General features: G+C 40.1%; 1 protein-coding gene across 1 annotated transcript; it reads right to left on the bottom strand.

Annotated features, from left to right (window-relative positions):
- Positions 1–636: 636 nt before the first annotated feature.
- On the bottom strand, positions 637–5,257 carry lrrc3ca (leucine rich repeat containing 3Ca). The gene is made up of 2 exons (XM_041815962.1): positions 4,779–5,257; positions 637–1,989 (listed from the first exon to the last, which is right to left on the bottom strand). Exon 2 carries the CDS (start codon positions 1,904–1,906, stop codon positions 1,112–1,114), a length of 795 nt encoding a protein of 264 aa, XP_041671896.1. The 5' UTR covers positions 1,907–1,989; positions 4,779–5,257; the 3' UTR covers positions 637–1,111.
- Positions 5,258–19,787: the final 14,530 nt, after the last annotated feature.

The raw sequence follows: 19,787 nt of genomic DNA, 5'->3' as shown, positions 1-19,787 counted from the left end.
TATGTACAGTAACTTATTAAAAATAAAAGCTGGAGCTGTCATTTTAGTGGCAGTTCATTGCCATTTTCACCTCATTTCAGGTTAGCCTGTCCTTAAAGTCTTAAGGAATACGTCAGGCCCCTTGTGAAATGTTTCTAGAAATGTTTCTATCAGGTTGCAAACAGTTTCCTATCCTTTCTTCACTGACTCTATAACTGTGACTTTTGGTCATAACATCCTACATCCCTGCATTTGCTATTAAACTTTCACTCACAGTGAATCAAATGGCCAAACATCAGGAGAATTCCCAATTAAAAGTAAAGGATGAGGCCCTTTGTGTGTAGTGTGGGGTATGGTGTGCTATAAAGGTCATTTCGGGATTTCACCAGCTGTTAGGGCCAGCAGAAGTTTCCTGTCAAATACTTTTAGCATAAACATTCAGCTCGACAGTTTACACATCTCATCAGTATGGCTCTCTTGTACAGTAGCTTCTATAAAACATCACAGAATAACTGATGAGTCCTTCATCACACAGCAATCTGATTCATCTGCATAGTGAGCTGCATATGCCATTCCTAAACAGTGAGTCAGAATCAAAGTACTTCTTTGGGACGCTGATAAAGTTTAGCAAGAGAAGAGCCATACACAGCATTGTAAATGAGAAAATGCTTTTAATATACTAGTAAGAACTATATGGAATTTAATGGGAAACAGTTGTAAATTGAGTCCTCCATACTACAGTTGCCATTTCTTATCATTTCTTTGTCTGACGTTGCATCCTAACTTGTCTGTTTGTGCAACAATGTGTATGCATGACTGGTTAAATCCCATTTGTATCCCATATTTAACGTTCGCCAAAAGATACTGCTGCATTTACTCCATTTCTGCGCAGGTTGGCCCATCATCTCAGCGTACAAAACTTGCAATGGACCGCAGAGAGATCTATTATTCATGTAGGCTAGATTCCACTGGCCTGGTTTCTTCTGGCCTAGTCTTGTGCAGGCACGTCTTGTTGCCCACCTTGATTCATGACTTGTTAAAGCATTTGAGTCTAATGCTAACTGTATTTGCAGGCTGTAGTTCCATCCTGTTTGGTTTGAGTGATTAAGTTCCACCTGTAGCTCCATCAGCCCTACACCACAGTGCTAATGGTAGATGACTCCTCAGACTTGCCCTGTCTGCTGGGCAAGGACTTAAGATACTCCAGGTGTCTGCGAGCGTCCTCCTGATTGGCTCTGACATAATAGACAAGGTAGGAGATGACCATGGTAAACCAGCCGAACATGACAACCAGCATTGCCACATCTGTAGTCCTCTTCATTACGACACATAGGTCTATGTCTGGTGCCAACAGGAAGGCAAGTCCTTGAACTCCTATTTCCTCAGGATCTGAAGTCTGGCACACAATTCCCGTTAAGGACGCAGGCTCCAGGTCCACACGAGGCAATGCCATCTGTAAGTTGCAGTCACAATGCCATGGATTGTTTGTCAGGTTGGCGCGAGCCCGCAAACCTTCAAAAGCATCAGCGTTAAAGTTTACAAGCTTGTTTGAAGAAAGGTCCAAGAAATGCAGAGAGGAGCCGAGACCTCTGAACGCTCCCGGTTCCAAGTGGCTTAACTCATTGTGAGATAGATCCAGTTCAACAAGCTGGTGCAACCCTGCGAAAGCATTCGTTGGGACTGTAGTGAAAAGGTTAAAGTCCAGATAAATGCGTCGTGTGTCATTGGGGATATCCTTAGGGATCTCTGTGAGCTGTAGGTTGCTGCAGCGCACCGTCTTGCCGGCGCTGTCACTCTCAGAGCAGTAGCAGCTCTTGGAGCAACTGGTGGCAGCATGGTGGAAGCAGAAGGTCATCAGCACCAAGCTGTGTAGCAACAAACACATGACCACAGAGTGGCGCAGAAGCCAGTCTGAGAGCAGGGGCATTGTGGAATATTGGCATGCTCCAGGACGGACCACCTGGAAGCACGGGATGATGTCCACATCAACCTCCCCTGTAGCTGTTGAGCCTATGACATAAAAAAACAACAGAATTTCACTTTAGCACCTTTAAAAAGAAAGAGAAAATGACAAATACTTTTTCTCATGTAAAACATTGCAGAAAAATCAAACCATGTTCTCTGCAGAACATTGTGTTATTTAACGCAGAGGTGGGGGGTTACAGTAGCTTGTCTAATTGCAGTGAGGAGGCAGCGGGAATGCTGTGTGCTCATTTCAGCATGTTGCTGGCCAGAAACGGCTGCACTTCTGTTGTATTTCCAGGAAAGTCTAAGGATCAAAAGATCCCTTCATGCCAACACAATAAACAAGCTCAAAACCCTTTGGTGTCACTGTGCCTTTTTTATAATTGACATCCCTGCAAAGCTGGACTATTTCAGTACACAGACACTAGCATTAACATAGCCATGACAGAGTGTGAGGAAGAAAATGTTCTGGATTTTAATAGGGTCTTATGAAACTATCATCATGTGAGGAATCTGCTTAACAAAGGCGTCATTCAGGTGCAACATTTTTGGCAAAATTAACTTTTAAACCTCCGTTGTATGATGTCAATCAGCGGGCAGTCTTTATGTTAATTTAGTACAAACAGAAGTCAGAAAGAGGCTTGTGTGTGCCCTGTAAATCTCACTCTTTTTTGTGCACATGTCTTTGAAAATAGTAGATCCACCCCCCTAACACACTTCATTAATACATGATCAGGGCTACCTCCTATCCTGTTACTAATCCTCTTAAGGAAAAACTCCTTAAGTCAGTGTAGCATCAGTGTTGGCCACCCAATCCTTTTGTTGGGGGTAAATGCTAATGCTATAAACGGCACAGAGGCCAACAAACAACACAATGTGAGAGGCTGTTTTCTTTGAAACAAAAAAAGAACCACAGAGTTCAACCTGACTTCTTAATTTCCTCAAAATGGCTGTAGACTGGGCAAGATCCACTTACCAAGATTAAAAAATGAAATCGATCTCTAAGTACCTCTAAGTATCGCATGACGACGCGGGGTGGAGGACAGAGTGTTGTAGTGGTAATGTTTGTGTGTAAAGAGGACAGATGATTGGTCTGCAAGATGCAGCTAATAACACTCACAGTGATGACTTCATTTCAGGTATGCCTGTTAAACAACCCCAATCATGAACCATTTAGGGAGACTGAGGATGAAGCACTGATAAAGTATCAACATATATATGACTTCTAAAGGATTTCCTATGTGTCAGCAGAGTAAAAGCCTGACAGATTCCCTGACTGAACTGGTAACATTATGGTCCTATAAAGGCCATACTTACCCATCACATGGCATGCCAGTGTGGTGTTTTGCAGAGAGATAATGGGGGCAGTGGAGGTAAAGGGCTGGTAATGGAGGAGGAGAAAGCATTTTGGCAAGGAGGGTAATTGGACACATGAGGAGTGTGGAGTTGTGAGAGAAAGAATGATATCAGGAGGGTTTAGGGAGAGGGGTATTACGATAACAACGGGGAGAACAGTGCATGACACTAATGAGATATCGAGGAAAGGGGCAAATGTTAGTGAGACACAGCTGATGAGAAAAGTGAAAGAGAGAAGCCAGAAAAACCCAGATGAGAGGGTGTAATGACTGTCAGGGTGCGGCACCAATAGAAAATGAATTCCAAGAATCAGATTTCCATCAGATTATGCTTCCTGAAGGCATTATGGGTGATAAAGGAGTCATTTTTATGAATGGTCTATGCCCATATAGCTCAGTTTAGCCCATCCCTCAGCCATACGCTCTGATGATTGGTCACTAAATCAGCCAAAGCTTTTGTCAATGCTCCTAAAGTCAATGCCTATTTCTGTGATAAACAACACTCATGCAGGCAAAGGTCAACCTCCTACATTGTAAATTCATGTTGTCAGTGCTGTATAGGCAACTTTCAGGAACCAATCACATGGAGGAGCAGTAATTTGGACCTGAACCCAAACATGACAGGCATTTAAAATTTATGACGTCGTTAAACTTGATGACATTTTGTTTTTTCATGCATGAATCTGACCTCTTCCTGGCGTCAGATCACAGCTGTAAGCATTGCATGAATGGCAAACAGGAGGCTGCTGGTTTATCAATGGGGGGCTAAGCGGGGAAATAAAGCATCCCTGACATTTTCTCTTGAATTGCAGGGTTTTTAATGCAACTTTAATTATATTTCAGTGCTTTTAGCTCTTTCCATTCCCAGTCTCTTTAGTCAATGTCAGTCTTAATCTCTAGAACCATTCATTTTTGGTCTTTAGAGCACAATAAAGCATTTGGCAGACTTCAACTGAGCCAAAGATCTTCTACAAATGATGGTAGGGGGTTAATCTTCAAAAAAATATGCATACAAACACTATACAGATTATTTTTGACCGTTTAATGTAATTCAAAATAAATTATGTTCAAGATAACAGAGGGTTAGATAGTTTTTATAGTAGGCATATGGTTAACGTGAATATTCTCATCATAACTTCAATTAAATTAAAAACTGATGCAATACATTTTATTTACATTTATATAAAAAGAAGTTGTTGACATCCAAGAGCCGAAAATTAAAAGTTTTGGTGTCAATTTATGCTTAAATTTAAATTAAACGTGTAAAATTAGTTCCATAAGAAGAGATAAAGGCAATGCCTAATGGGAACTGATACCCTCGTTAAGTTTGTCGTCCGTCTTATTTTAGTCCGCACCCTCTAGGGCTTGTTTCCAGCTCGAATCACTTTTTAAAAAGTAGCAATAAAACCCGGAAAATATTTACTCTTCTTGGTCGAAATTCATGCAAAATCAAAAAGAAAACACACGCGTAACACTCACGTCTTTGCGGGTTTCCCTCTCATTTTCATCGTGCGTCTCCAGGCATGTGCTCCCCAGTGAAATCGCCCCGTAGATCACATCCGAGCACACCCAAACAACCGGGTTTGGTTAGTATTTTGGCTAGCTCCCATCAGGTCCTCGTCAAACTTGTGCAAAAAGCCGCTGCAGCAGCCACGAAGCGCCGGTGGAAAATGCTCCCACAGTTCAGGCAGGGCTCGCTCACTGCTGCCTTTTTAGTTTCCACGCAACCACACAAAACTAAGGCAACATTGCTGGAGCCAGAGCGAGGGTAAGACGGACCCTGATGGCGGTATCACGCTGAGTGTGACAAAAAATGTGAAAGTTTAAAATGGCAGGGACGTGGCGCGCAATCCTTTTACGCATAGCCCGGGCGGCCGGATATAGAAACTTTATGGAAATGTGACTGATTGCATTCATTTATATGCTTCTGCTGATGGATGTGAGAGGAGTGGACTTGATGTGCATGCATCAGGTGCCTGTAAAGTAAGCAGCAACTCCTCCCTCCTTACATACAAATCCTTTCTTTCTCTCTCTCTCTCTGTCTCTCTCTCTCAGGCAAACTGAGGTGTACTGGGGGAGAAAGTGGGGGCTTTCGCCTCTCCAGATGCAGTGATGTAGAAAAAATGAAACAAAATGCCCTTTGTTCACTTTTTGCAGCCCTGAAATGTTCAGAAGTTGACAAAAATGCTTTCCTTGGCACCATTTGAATGGACATTTTTGACAATTTCCCCTCTTTGGTACCCTCAAGATGGAAAAATTGGCAATTTGTCTTCACCGATGCCTTCTAAATGGACGTATTTGACAATCCGACTTGGATATTGGAAGATGCCTGGAATTTGACAATTTGCCCTCTTTGGGGCCCTCTAGATGAACAAAATTTGACCAAATGTCCTCCTGGATGCCCTCTTAATGGACACCATTTTGTGATTTCCCTCTTTGATGCACTCTAAAGGGACAAATTTGAAAACTTACCCTCTTTTGTACACTAAAGATGGACAATATTTGGTGATTTGCTCCCATTTATGCTCCCTAAATGGAAAAATTTGACAGTTTTACCTAGGTACCATGTAGACTGACAAAAATAACAATTTGCTCTCTTTGATGCCCTCTTAAAGAACAAATTTTGACAATTTTCCTTCATGATACCCTTTAAGTTGACAAAATTTGACAAATTGTCCTTTTTGAATCCCCCCTCAATTTTTTGTGCACTCAAGATGGACAAAATTTGGCATTTCCCCCTCTTTGTTGCTCTCTAAATGAACAAAATATAGCAATTTGCTATCTTTGATGCTCTCCAAATTGAAAAATCTTACAACTCGTCCCTTGAACTGAACTCTAAATGGACAAAATTTGACAATTTTACCCTCTTTGGCACCCTCTACATGGGGCAGTATGACAAACTGCCTTCTATGAAACATGTCTTGTTGAGAAAATAATAGTGCCATAAGTTTTCTGTTATTAAGTAAATACTAAGTTAGTTGTATTTCAACCTTAGTGTGCTGGTGTCCCACTAAATACAGCATTTTATTATTTCCACCCCTGCCCCTCAGACATCACTGCTGAAGTGATCTCATACAGGCTGGTTTGGTTGGCAGCCCTCTCTAATCATTCGTCATTTACGCTTGTTGTTCCTTACATGGATCTCTGGCCGTCTCCTGCACCTTTTTCCTGCCTGCTGCCAGCTGATAAGACAGCCTGATCAAATCCACTGTAGAAAACAGGCGTGTTTGTGTGGGCTCAGGCCTGGAAGAGTCTGCCAAGAAAGCCGGTCATAAGGTATTAATGGAATTAAAATCAATAAAGTAGGACACTCCACCCAAACTCCCTCCCTGGTTCCCTGGAATGACAGACTGTGAATGATTTACTGCAGCTATAGGCACTTTCTTTCTTTCCCTGGGTTTATACACTGATGTGACCAGTAAGAGTGAAATATTGCAGCTTTCCATCATAGTGTTTTATGTGCTTTAAAAGGAAAATCCCGTAACTTCAGAACTTGCTTATTTGTCTAAGATTTAATGTAGGTTTAAAATCTGGATTACAACCAAGAATAAAACAAGCTTAAAGACCCCGGTTTGCTGATGCTGCAAATGCTATGAAGTGATTTTTGCTTTATGAAATGCTGATATATACTTTCTAAAGCACAAAAAATGAAATAGAATTAAATAAATTGAATGATAAAGGCTATTATTGATTATTTCTGAATGTGAGTCTAATATTTGGAACTTATCCTACAGAAAGGCCCTGTGTCAGTTTATCTTTAATATTTTAGACAGTTTTATAGCAAACTATTCACGTGTAAGGAGTTTTTACATTGTGTGGGCACAGACCAAGGCTTCCCATAAGGGGGGATAAAGAGGAGAGCTTTCTGGGGCCAAATTTGTGACCCATGGTTGTCAGCAAAATCACAGCCGGCTGTAAGTTCAGCTGTGATAACCATTTTTTTGGTTTTAAAATCAGCAAAAATGGGCTACAAGTTAAAAATGTGTATCAAGTGACAAAATGGGCAGAAGCAAAGTGATGAAAAGACTGTTAAAATAGATTTAAAGTGGCAAAAAAGGATAAAGAGAGGCAAAAATGGGCAAAACTTCAGTGATGAGCATGACAAATAATGAAATGGGGTTAGGACTGGTAAAAATGGGCATAAAAAGTAGTGAAAATGAGTTTAAAAACAGACAGAAAAGTGGTGAAAAGATGTAAAAGTGTTAAAAATGACTTTAAAGTCTCAGAAATGGGCAAAAAGGTGGTGAAATGGTATTTAAAAGATGAAAAAAATGGCTTACAAAAGGCAAAAATTGGTAAAAAGTGGAAAAATGGACATAAAAGGTGGTTGAATGATCATTTAAAGTGACAAAAAGGGGTTAAGTGTTCCAAAAATGTGATCTAAGTTGTTTTTGAATGAATCAAATGATGCAAAAAAAACTTTGGGGTTCCAAAGTGTCTACTGTAGACCTCTTAGGTGTAAAGCCTGAATGTGAAGGTGTTGGAGCAACAGATCACAGATCCACTGAGGAAGTATCAGTGCAAGAACCTCGCCCAGCACTAGGAGAAGCATAATTCCCCTGTAGTTGTTACATGCTTGCACATGTCAGTGTCTCAAACTGAGTTTGTATAGATGGGATTGGCTTATACTGATGGACACTTAAAAGGGGGAATTATTTGTCTAAAGAATAGGTGTTGATCATGAATGTAAATAAAATGTAGTAAGGCAGTAAAACAGGATGGACTTCTTCTCACAGAATACCCACAACAACCAATGGCATGGCAAGCCTTCCATCATCAGTGTGAGAATGTGGTGTTAGCAGGTAAATGTGGCCTGCAGAGTAAAAAGTACTTTGAGTAGCTGACTAGTAAGCACTATACAAGTTCTTTTGTGACTGCCATTGACATGTGTAGGTTCTAACAGGAATAAGGACAGCAATTCTCAGCAGCTCTATGATAGTAGGTGCTGTCAGATGGGGCTCATCTAAGGGGGTTTTCTACTGTCATTGCAAACTTTGCATGCACATTTTAAGCTATGTTTTCAAGGTTTTCAACCTTTAGAGTTCCTACTGCTGCACTGTGCTTATTGTACAGGAGAAAATCAGTGAAGAGATACATCGCAGCTACTCAATCCACAGAGGGTACTATGATCAACATAACAGGGGTGCTTCGTCTTAATTAAGAAAATGTTGTTTCTCCAGCTGACTGAAAAGTAGGTTGAGGGGGGTGCAGATAGCCTAGTGGTAAGGTTGTGCCCCATGTATGTCCAGCCTGTGACTCCTTTCCCAGGAGCTAATTTTTTCCCACCAATAGAAAGGACTAATCCAGCTCTGACGTCTTGAATGGTGGTGTACTTGTCGGTCTGGTTCATGGATGACAGAAATGATGGTTGGAAAATATAAACTCTTTTAAACTTGAAACAAAAACTTGTTTCAAAACAGTTCTGATAACTCAGAACTCTTATATAGTAAACATGTTGATATTGTTGGTCCATTTTGAGTTGAATGGTGTTTTATGCCCATGATACGTTATAGGAACAACAGAAATCCATGATGCTAACTATGATTCTAAAGTTTTTATAGCATCAGTGTTTTTGTCAATTTTTTCCAAGCACATAATTTTGCCTGAGATCTATTGTTGAAGTTAAACTCATGATCTAAAAGTTTAAAGCAAAACAGTCTTTTAACTGTTGACACACAGCGTTCGTCTTGGTATGCTATATTAGCGCTGACTAACTGATAAAACCTCTGTTATGTAGGTTTATCTATGTAGCTCAATGCCCATGAGAGGCTCATATATCTGCTGCTGCTCTACATTCGTTCCTCTTACAACCCTGAGGTTACGTTGCTGCTCTTGTCAATTAGAAGACGATCAGATAGGTGGAAGAGCGTATGACAGTGAAACAGGAGAAAATAGGATTACTGTCCTCATCGACAGAGGAGAGTGCACTGGCAGTCAGTCTTCCCCAGCTTTATCAGATTACTTTGAATGCTCCGCTGAGGTTGGCAGCTAGACGGGCGCTGTATGCATTATCAACCAAGCATTAGTCCTGATAGAGTAGGCTTTCAAGTGGATCAAAGTGTTGGGTTTTCTTTTGCCTTGTGTTTTCTCTCCAGCGATATGTCAAAGCATGCCAAAGCGTCCTCACTGTCACCCCGACACCTGGGCAGGTAACAAATCTATAAGCTCTGAGGGTAAAAATGCTGTTGGTCCATCTATGATCTCCTTTTAAACAACCAGGCAAAAACACAATTTTGCTTTATTACATTAAAATTTTGTTATTTTGAATGTGAAAGGGGCTGCATGGCGGTACAGAAGTAAGTGTGTTGGTTCTTCAGCTTCCTCCCACATGCTTTGTTAGGCTAATTGGTGACTCTAAAATGTCCGTCAGTGTGAGTGCAAGATTCTCTGTCAGTCCTGTGATTGACCGCTGTACTCCATCTCTTGCACAATTACAGCTAAGAGACTGATGGATGGTTAGAAAGGGTTTCAGAAATGTTTAAATGCTTTTATGGGCAGTATGATTTTATCAGAATGGTTCAGTAAATAGAGCACCAATGAGCATTCTCCATGGAAGAAGAGAAAGAGGATAGTCATGCATGATTAGGAGCATTACAGCTCTGAGTACCTAAGCATGCAGTTTGTAGCCAAAGTCAGTTCCTGTCTGATCATAAATAATGATTGTTTAAATCTTAAAATAAAGCTCTTACATCTTCCTGGATTTAAACTGTATTGCTCGTTTCAGTTGCTGTCTGATCCCTCCTAATGCTGTAAAATTAAAGTAATTTGTCTGGTTCTGATGGTTGTTAAAATACTAAAGCATTGACCACAGCAGTACAACATAATAACAGTGCTTGAGCTTCACACAACGAACACATTGTCAATTGAAAATGTGCTGCCTTATGATTATGCTGAATGTGAAAGTGCTGTAAAAGATTCTGGCTTGGTAAATACCAGCACTTGTCCACAACGTTACCTAAGCAACATAGGAATGTTCTTCCATTAGACGTTCCTTTGTACTCTGGAAAAAATGGACTCTTAATTGAGATCTTACCCTTTTATTCCCATTTTCTATCCGTTGACTCGGCTGCTCACATAAACCCACAAACATGTCTGTTAATCTCACAGCACACGCACACACCAATCTTCTGTATCCTGCTCCAAGCCAGCTTCTTGCTCCTGAGGAAGATCAAAGTCCCGCCTTGTCTTTGTGAGAGCAACATTGCCTGACTTTATTTTTTTTCTTACCTGTCTTGAAGCTTTTAATCAGACAGTAGGAGAAAGGCGTGCTAAAAGGATTTCCCTGCTTCTGCTGGGAACAGAAGGGGTCACAGCACCTCATCTCCCCTGTGAAGAGCCTTGTCTTTGAAGTCTGGTGTCAGTGACATTAAGGAAACAATGGCAAGTATAGTGATATGAAAGTGGTCTAGATATTCATTGACTCTACATAGAGCTACATAGCCAGGAGTTTTAAATGTTATGCAAAAGCAGATCAAAATTGAATCAAGCTCTCTAAGGCTCAAAGTGATTTTTGTTTATAACTTATATTCCTTTTGTTTGTGTTTACACAAAAAGAAAAAGAGATATAATTCATGTTTAAGGTGTCTAGACATTTGCCAAGGCCCAGTGGTATGGTCCGCTGGGTGTTAAAGGTCATATATTTTGCAAAAAACACATTTTCAGGCTTTTCTAACAAAACTCTCCCATCTACATCCTTCAGTTTAGCTCCTGCTGACTCAACATAAATGTGGTTCATATATCCTGCTCATACTCTTGTGTTGTTTCCTTTCTGACACTCATGCTGTTTTATTTCAGGGTCAATGCCCTGAATGTGGCGCATGTCCAGCCAGGGGCCAGTTTTGGGTCAAGTGAAGTGTATACATGTAAGAAGAATCAATAAATCGACTTTTTAAATTTAACATCATGTAAATGTATCTGACTTTTACAGAGCAATACTGCTAGCATGGCTAAGAATCACTGAATCAGTAGAGGAAAATAACACGAGGCTGAACAGCTCACAGCTCTGTTCTGTATTAATTTGGTCAGAGCTGACTGGGCTAAAGGGAAGCTAATGGTGTCTGAATCTGACTGGTACATGCACAGAACAAAGATTTATGTGTAGATCTTGTCTCAGTCAATACTGTTGAGGTCAAGATACTCTATATTTCACTCTGCAAGCTGATGAAGTCATTAATCCAATCTGCTTTCCCAGTGAATCCATATGAGCTCTAACACTGCTAAAGAAGTCTCTTTAAAGTCAAAATACAGTACGTACTCTGAATAAACTGTATTGTATTTGCAGTAAATGCATGGCTGCTTTATGTGTGAGCCCTCTTATTGATCTTTAAAGAGGTGGGACCAATCAGCCAATCAAGCAGTGTCTCTGACCATGATGTAAGACATCTTAAATGTTAAGTTGTTATACTGTTGTTGCCTGCCGACACAGGATAAAGGCTGTTGAGCACTGCCTTCCACTAACCTTTAAAAGTAATTAATAATTCTTAGTCCTTCATTGTGTTTCCCAGACATATTCACAATGACAGCCAGGGAGGGGTGTTCACCTTAAAGGTCACTCTATGAAACCCCAAGGACACTTGTTGAAATGTGATGGTCTAAACATGACCCTGAGAGTGAAGTGAATAAAAACATCTTTCATTGCTTTAAATGTTAGAGGTGATCTGTAGATCACTCCCCAAACTCTGTTAGCTCTGTTCTCAGACCACATCTTAAAGAATTCAGCCTTAATGTGTGTTCTCTTTTTTGGTTCATCTATCAGGATTTGAAATATGTTTTTCAACTTCTATCAAACAGCTGGAATCAGCCTGAGCTAAATAACAACGATCAACACTATGCTGTAATTCCAATATTTGGAGGTTTGTCCTCATTTTAGTGTTTTGGTATTGTTGCCCACATTAAACTCCACATCATCTATTTTCCATTAAGCACCCACAGATAGAAACTGGGCTTGTCATTTCTCCGAAATAATTACATAGGAACCCTGAGGTGAACTCAGGTGAATTCACTTCAGCAAACTGAAAATGATAAAGAAAACACTTTTAGATTTTTCTTTAAAAAAGAAAAAAAGCTTGACATAATTTTATAGTTGTATTCCCCTTTTTCAAACATGAAACAGGTGAGGACAGTGTGAGGTTTAGGCCTAAATACCCATCACACAGAATTCTCCCCTTACCACCAAAGGTCCAGAAATGTGCCTGGTGTACAATGCATTCAGTAAGTATTCAGACCCCCTTCACTTTTGTGTTATGTTGCATCCTGATAACTGTTTAGAACCCACTCAGTACCCTATAATGACAAAATGAAAAATTCCACAGAGCTGTCCTAAAGTTTCTCTCTTGTTGTCTTGGCTATGTGCATTGAGGATATCTCTACACTTTGCTCCATTCGGGTTTTCCTCCATGACCAGTCTCCTAATCCCTGCTGCTGAAAAACATCCCCGCAGTATGATGCTGCCACCACCATGCTTCACAATTAGGATGGTATTCCTCCAGGCGTAACATTTAGAATTGAGGCCAAAAAGTTTAATCTTGCTTTCATCAGGCCAGAAATTGTGTTTCTCACAGTCTGACAGTCCTTTGTTTCCTTTATTGGAAAACGCCAAGCGGGCTTTCATGTGCTTTGTGCTGAAGAGAGGCTTCTGTTTAGCCACTGCCATAAAGCCTAAATCAGTAGGAGGTGCAGTGAGTTGTCCTTCTGGAACTTCTTCCCATGTCCACACAGGATCTTTGGAGCTCAGTCAGAGTTTCCATAATGCCTGGTCACCCCCCCCTCTACAAAGACCCTTCTCCCCCTGTTGCTCAGTTCAGCAGGAAGAGTCCTGGTTGTGCCAGACATCTTCCATTTGAGAACAACAGAGGCCACTGTGCTATGGGGAACAGAAACTTTTAGTATCCTTCCTCATATCTGTGCCATCTAACTATCCTGTCTCTGAGCTCTGCAGACATTTCCTTGACCTCATGGCTTGGTTTTTGCTCTGATGCACATTTTAGCTGGGAGGCCTACAGAGAGATCTACGCCTTTCCAAATCATGTCCAATCAACTAAATTTATTACAGGTGGACTGCAGTCAATGTGTAGAAACATTTCAGCAAAGATCCAGAGAAATGGGTTGAACCTAATTATCTCTACTTCGTAAAACAACCTTACAAGTTCTGATGTGTGAGGCAGGTGTATGAAAATCAATGGAAATAATCCTGTCTGACACTCCTGACTCCTCGTCATCTCCCATCTCAAGTTTAAGAAAGCTTAAGGACGTTTCCCAGATGTGTCAGGCCACTGGACTACTGTCCTTGTTCTAATATACATGCACAGTGGGAGAACTAGGTTCATCATAATAGTTGGTGGGGATATGCCCCCTTCTCTGCTAGTTACCGTCTTCCAGTTGACCGTGCTAACATGTAAGCAATCAGCCAACCAGTTGTACACACTATGTGCTTTTACCTTGGTTAAAATGAGACGAATGTTGTACTTCCTGTGTACGCTAATGTCTAATGGCAGATGACAACATTGCCTCTGCTATGCTTAGCATTTGCGCTGTTCAACTTCCAGTTCAAAGCCCACCACACTGACTGAGGAGCATGCAAAGAACGCCTAGTCCATTCTTGTCTAACGTGTTAGTTTGACTTTGAGATATTTGTTTTTGTACTGTTACAGGGGACAAACAGGCATTTTAAGGTTCCAGTAGTCAAAGTAGCATAATAATGAAGAATTTTGTAACTGCATCTAAAGATACTGACCAGTGCTTTTTTATTGTTTTGCTGTACTGCAGCACTAGAAACAAATACTAAGAGATAATTGTGCTGACTTTGAGCTTTAAAGGTGTTTGGAGAGGATTATTGAGTGAGAAATGTTGGAATCTTAGCCATTTACCCCTGGGGGCCATGTATGAAAAGGGGTTCTCTCTCTCTCTCTCTCTCTCTCAACAGTTCAGTGGCTATTGATGTTAACACCACTGAGCCTGTGAGTCAGCACAATAAACTCAGAGCAATTGTTTTATTTGCTGCATTGTATGTACCATACATTCACATTGTTACATAGTTTAAAATGTGCAAAACAACACTTTCCACAAGTGTACATGGCATACACACTTTAGGAGCATCTCAAGCTGAATAAATTCAGGTAAGACCTCATTAGATGTTTACCTATAATAATAGAAATGTGTTTGTCATGATATCCTTCAAAATTAACTATACAAATAAAGTCTTGCTCTGCTTTGTTAGTAACATTACGGCTCAAGGGGGAAGCTTTACTTGGTTCAGCTTATGGCCTTGTTCCAGAGCAGATGCATATTCCTCAGGTTTCTGAGCAGGGTATGCAGATGAACTATGATGCCCATAGCTACATAATGACATTCAGGATTCAGAGAGTCAAGGGAGGCAGTAGCATAAAACATCTGTGCACTGTATGCAGAGTCAGTAAGTTATTAAATAACTCTGAAGGCTCAAGCACACATCATCAGACAACAAGCACTTCAGTGAGAGAAGGCTAATCACAGCTGCTTCTTAAACACAGAATTAGATCTTTTAGCATCTGAACATTTTAATATGAACAATAACCTGGAGATATAGGACCCAAATTTAGATTCACTAGACAGCCAACAGTAGTTTGAGAGATACTGACTATAGCTGGGATTATTCAACCAAACAGGTACATAAAGCTCCCGTGAGGAGTTTTTTTAGCTTGTGATAAAACAAACTGAAATCAATACTGGTGTCACTTAAAGAGCTATAAAAGGAAATTGGACCATCAGAAAGAACATTTATTATTGTATTGTATTGCATTACTTTTAATGCCTTAAATTGCAGGAGTACTAAACAGCACACTAGAGAGACATTTTTGGAGCAACGATTCACAGAGAGTGATATATTAGAGTGGTTAAAGTCACTGTACATATATGTACGGGAAACTAAATTAAGAATGATGTATGTATGACGAAAATATCTCAAGGCATTCTAATGCTATCATATTCAAAGGAATGACCTTGAAAGTAAGAGATGAACATGAGGACCAGATACCTTCTATGACCTCCAAAATCTATTATGGATAATCACACTATAGTTTGGTACTTTTATATACATCACTATCTGATGTGCACCTATAATGACCATCTTATATCATGAGGCTCCAGGTGCTTAATGCTCCAAGGGTTAAACCGCCTACGCATGTAATCTGTCTGGAGAGCTCCACCATTTGATGGACTGAAGAGTCACAATGCATGCATGACAAATGAACTCTCATTTCATACTTATGCTCAGGCCTTGGGGTCTAATGCGTACACACAAAACAGGGCCTGACATTGGCATGTACTACTTTCCACACAAAGTATGTGGTCTATAAAAAACAAACCTGACAGAGAAATGCCTGGCTAGACATATTTTCTTCCTAATGTCAAAATCAGTTGATATCTATATCTCTTAAAAACCTGCCATACCTTTTATCATCAAAGTCTCACCATCATTCACCCTGATATACGTGGCCAAACCGAAACATCATCATTTCAGGTAGAAATCCAAACACGAAGAGCGAGAAAATATGTGCAGACCATAGCACCAGTACTTATATTTATATATCATATTTTCCTTATTATCTCAGTGGGATTTTTGCTTGAATAAATTTCACTTTGTTGCAAGACACAGACGAAATGGAGACACGTGTCTGTGTCATAGAGGTTCATCTTCGCCCTCTCATCATTGCGCACATCTTTATCACCTGCGTGTATTTAATCATATAATTGAGGCAGAGTGCAAATGAAGCCTGGACATCTTTCACACAATCAGAATATTCTAATTATTAGTCATACTTTAATCTGAGCACACCAAAGCAAAACAAAGTTAGATAAATGAAAGTCTCTACATCAATCAAACTTGTATTAATTTATATCCTGTAGTCATCAATTAAAACTCTCTTTTATAATATTCTATAGTAGAGAGGAGCACTGACATGTGAAGATTAAGTGTGGGCCGTAAACAGATAAAAACTGCAGCGATGTTAGTGAATAATGGTGACAGGTGGATTTTTGCACTGCAAGAGAAGTGCAATCCGCAGTAGCTGTGTCTGTTTTTTGCTACCGTTCCTGTAACAAAGAATGTTATCAAACTATCCTTTTATTCACAAGTACCTCAGTTTCGGTGTCAGAGAGTTTATTTTCTTCTATCTCCCTCTGGTTGCAGTTGTGGTTCACCAGTGAAAACCTTTGATCTGTCGGCTCATTTATGTACATTTTCATTCATAAGGAGCTTTGCATTGACCATTTAAGGTTGAATGTAGGCATGTAAAGGGTGGAGCACATTTTGTACGTATGCATATCTCCAGGTGGACTGGGATTTATAAAGGGAATTGTGTGAAGATGTGCATGGGCACACTTTAATAAATAGGAAAAATTATGGGCACATGCCTTTTCCAAGGTTTTGGCACACATACACCTTTCAGTCTGGATTCTACATACTGTTTTATAAATGAGACCCCTGATCCTGCCGACAATGCCAAAAGAGGTGGCCTGATGAGTAATTCAAAAAGCTAAAAAATGTTGCATTAAAAAAAACTGGAAATTCATTGTACCATATTACCAGAGCCATGGAAAAGTACCCAATCTGTCTTTTTGAATTAAAAAATATGTATGAAAGTGACTTATCAAAAAGGCTCCTGTAATGTATTTTGGAATTGTATTTTTTTTCCAAAGTGTTCCCTTTTAATTAGCCCTCATTTACCAATATTCTCTCTCTCCCCCTCATTTCCTCCAGTCGCTGTGTCACACATGCACACACACTGTACTGTATGATAACAGCCTGACAGCTATTGGTGGTTAATGGGCTTATCTTCCCAGAAGTGTGCTGTTCTAGTTTCATGATAGCCTTCAGCTGATGTGTTTTTGAGCTTTATATCATTATGCAGGGTTTTCTTTTGTTTCATACGGAAGATTCAGAAGGCCAGGATTTCCAAAGCACTGCAGAGAGACTCTGATTTGATTCAGGACTGAGCAAACACAGGACCTTACTTTTCCAGCGTGGTGGTTATCAGTCAATGGAAATGCAGTAACCTGATTTGTCCGACCGCTCCAGCTTTCTTATCTGTCTTCCTCTGCTGTGCTGCTGCCTACTCTCCTGACCTTAGCATGATAATAATAGGGCTGAGGAGCTTGAGCTGCAGGCCAGCAGCTGTAGTGAAGTGAATGTACACAACTACGCCCACAGCTTCACACATGAATGAATGTGAAACTGTTTTTGCACTCAGAGTCCTAGGTGGGAAAGAATGATTGATCTTGATTCAGAAAAAAAAACTAATGAATGTGCCATCTGCCCTTGTACTAATCTCAGATATAGGACGAGCTAGCTTCAAAATAAAGACTTTTGGGAGCTATGATCCTGTTTTCTTTTCAAAAGAGAAAAATAAAATACCACCTCATAGCACAGAGGAAGTTAAGCTAGGTCTGGAACTGTTTCCTTAGAACTCTACCAAATAAAAGGAGCATACTGATTTTTAGGAAATAGCCCACATTAGCTTCAGCAAAAGGTCAATACTGCTGTGAAATATCCTTACATAGCCTGTATAAAAATAGCTGGAAAACTGAGGTTTATCTCAATTTTCCTTCAGATGAGCATTAAAAAACAGAACAGCCAGCCAACCTCAGCGATATAAGCTTGTTCTTTTGCACTTCTAAAGCTAACGGCATCTAGGGTGCTATACCATTTGATAAATTTAGAACAACTCAAGTTAAAACAAACAATTTGAGGTTTTCAGTGTTTTTGCTTTACTTGGCAGCTGCAAGCTAATTCAGACATAACTCCAAGGAGTGTATGATTAACAGTTCAAGGCTTCAAGATAGAGCGTTTGTTCATTTCCTTCTTTATGTGCAAAGATAGCTGAAGAGGGACTGTAAATGCATTTATAAAATATATCAAAAGCCCAGAAACTAGTTTTTAACTAGAGGCCCTGTATTGCCAGTTTCAGATTTTTTATTCAAGATTCAAGCAGTTCCAATAATGATATACCTGTACAGCAAACATTACAGACTAAGAACTATTTCATAAATAAAGGAGAAAAAAGGTCAGAGGTCTAACACATGATTAAATTATGTATAGACCTGTTTAAGAAGAAGTTATATAAACTGTGGCTTGCTTTAGCTTTGTTAGCTTTAGCTTAAACTAGCTACACTAGCTGCATAATAATGTTAATAAATAAGCCAATACGGCTAAGTTAGCTTCAAAGGTCACATTTTTAACCTTTTTAAGACAAGTTTATATTGGTCTCAGTGATCCCCAAAACATGGCTGTGAAGTTTGTTGCTGAAAAAACACCCCAGTAGTGGATTTTTGTATGTCTAAAAACCCCTCTGTGTCAACCTTGCTCAGAGCGATTTGTTTCTGTGTCTGTGGCTTTAAATCTTACTGAGCTGTCTGACTCCACCCCTGACTCCGCCCCTCTCAGGAAATGGATGCGGCTCTCCTGATCAGGAGAGGAGGGCGGAACTTTCATCCATGCTGGGAGAGCCAACCGAACCTAGGGGCGATGCTAACTCCCCACATGACATCATAAGGGGAAAATCGGAGAGCGGCTTGTTTTAAAACACATTTTGAAAGGTGGAGAAAGAGAGAAGGGTGGGGAATGGATTTTTCTGATTCTTGGGGGGATTGTGGACAGGCCAGGGGCACATATTTTTGTAAGAAAAGCCTGTAAAAGTGATACGTACTCTGTGACCTTTGATAACGTGAGCTTTAGCAACATGAGGTTGAGCAACATGAGTGTGAGCTAACGAAGCTAAAGATAATGTAGCTATGTAGAAATTATATCTATGTAGCTTACAAAGCAGCTTTGTGAGATTAGCTTTAGCCACATTAGCTACATAGCCTCGTAGCCCCGCGCTGTTTTCTGTAGCTAATTTAGCTTTAGAAATGTGAGCTTTAACAATGTGAGCTTTAGTAAACATAGCTCAAGCCATCTAAACAACGTAGATAATGTAGGTACGTAGCTGCTTTTTGAACTTTGCTTTAGATGTGTTAGCTACATAGCTATGTAGCTTGGTTATCTTTAGCTAATTTAACATAAGAAATGTGAGCTTTCGCAAACATAGCTAAAGCTAAGTTAGCTATGTAGATATGTAGCTTATGTAGCAGTTTTGGGCTTAGCTTTAGTTATGTTGGCTATGTAGCTACATTATCTTCATAGCTTATACAGCTAAATGAGGTCTATAAGCTATGCTTGCTGTGTTAGAGGGTTTTCATGGAGGACAAGCTTTTGTCCTTCAAGCAGGCCATTTGCTCAGCTTTATTTTTTATGTATTTTCTAAATGTTTTGTATTTAGATTTTTCAGGTCAGGTCAACTTTTAACTTTTGGTACCCTAGCCCTCACGTTAACCTTTACCCTTATCCTAAACAGAAGTTTTATCTGATTTTGAAGGTTTTAGCGTTTACATCCACTCTGAGAATTATAGCTTATCTGTTGAATGGCCTATAAGAGTGGCCGTCAGAGCCTGCAGCCAGACTGTCTAGGAGGTTTC

This window comes from Cheilinus undulatus, linkage group 20 (genome assembly GCF_018320785.1).
Source record: "Cheilinus undulatus linkage group 20, ASM1832078v1, whole genome shotgun sequence".
Lineage (NCBI taxonomy): Eukaryota > Metazoa > Chordata > Actinopteri > Labriformes > Labridae > Cheilinus > Cheilinus undulatus.
The sequence above is the reverse complement of the archived record's forward strand: the minus strand, read 5'-3'. Positions and strand labels throughout refer to the sequence as shown.

Bases quoted from the DNA above. Each gene is read 5' to 3' on its own strand.
- lrrc3ca (XM_041815962.1), bottom strand. From the start codon at position 1,906: ATGCCCCTGCTCTCAGACTGGCTTCTGCGCCACTCTGTGGTCATGTGT.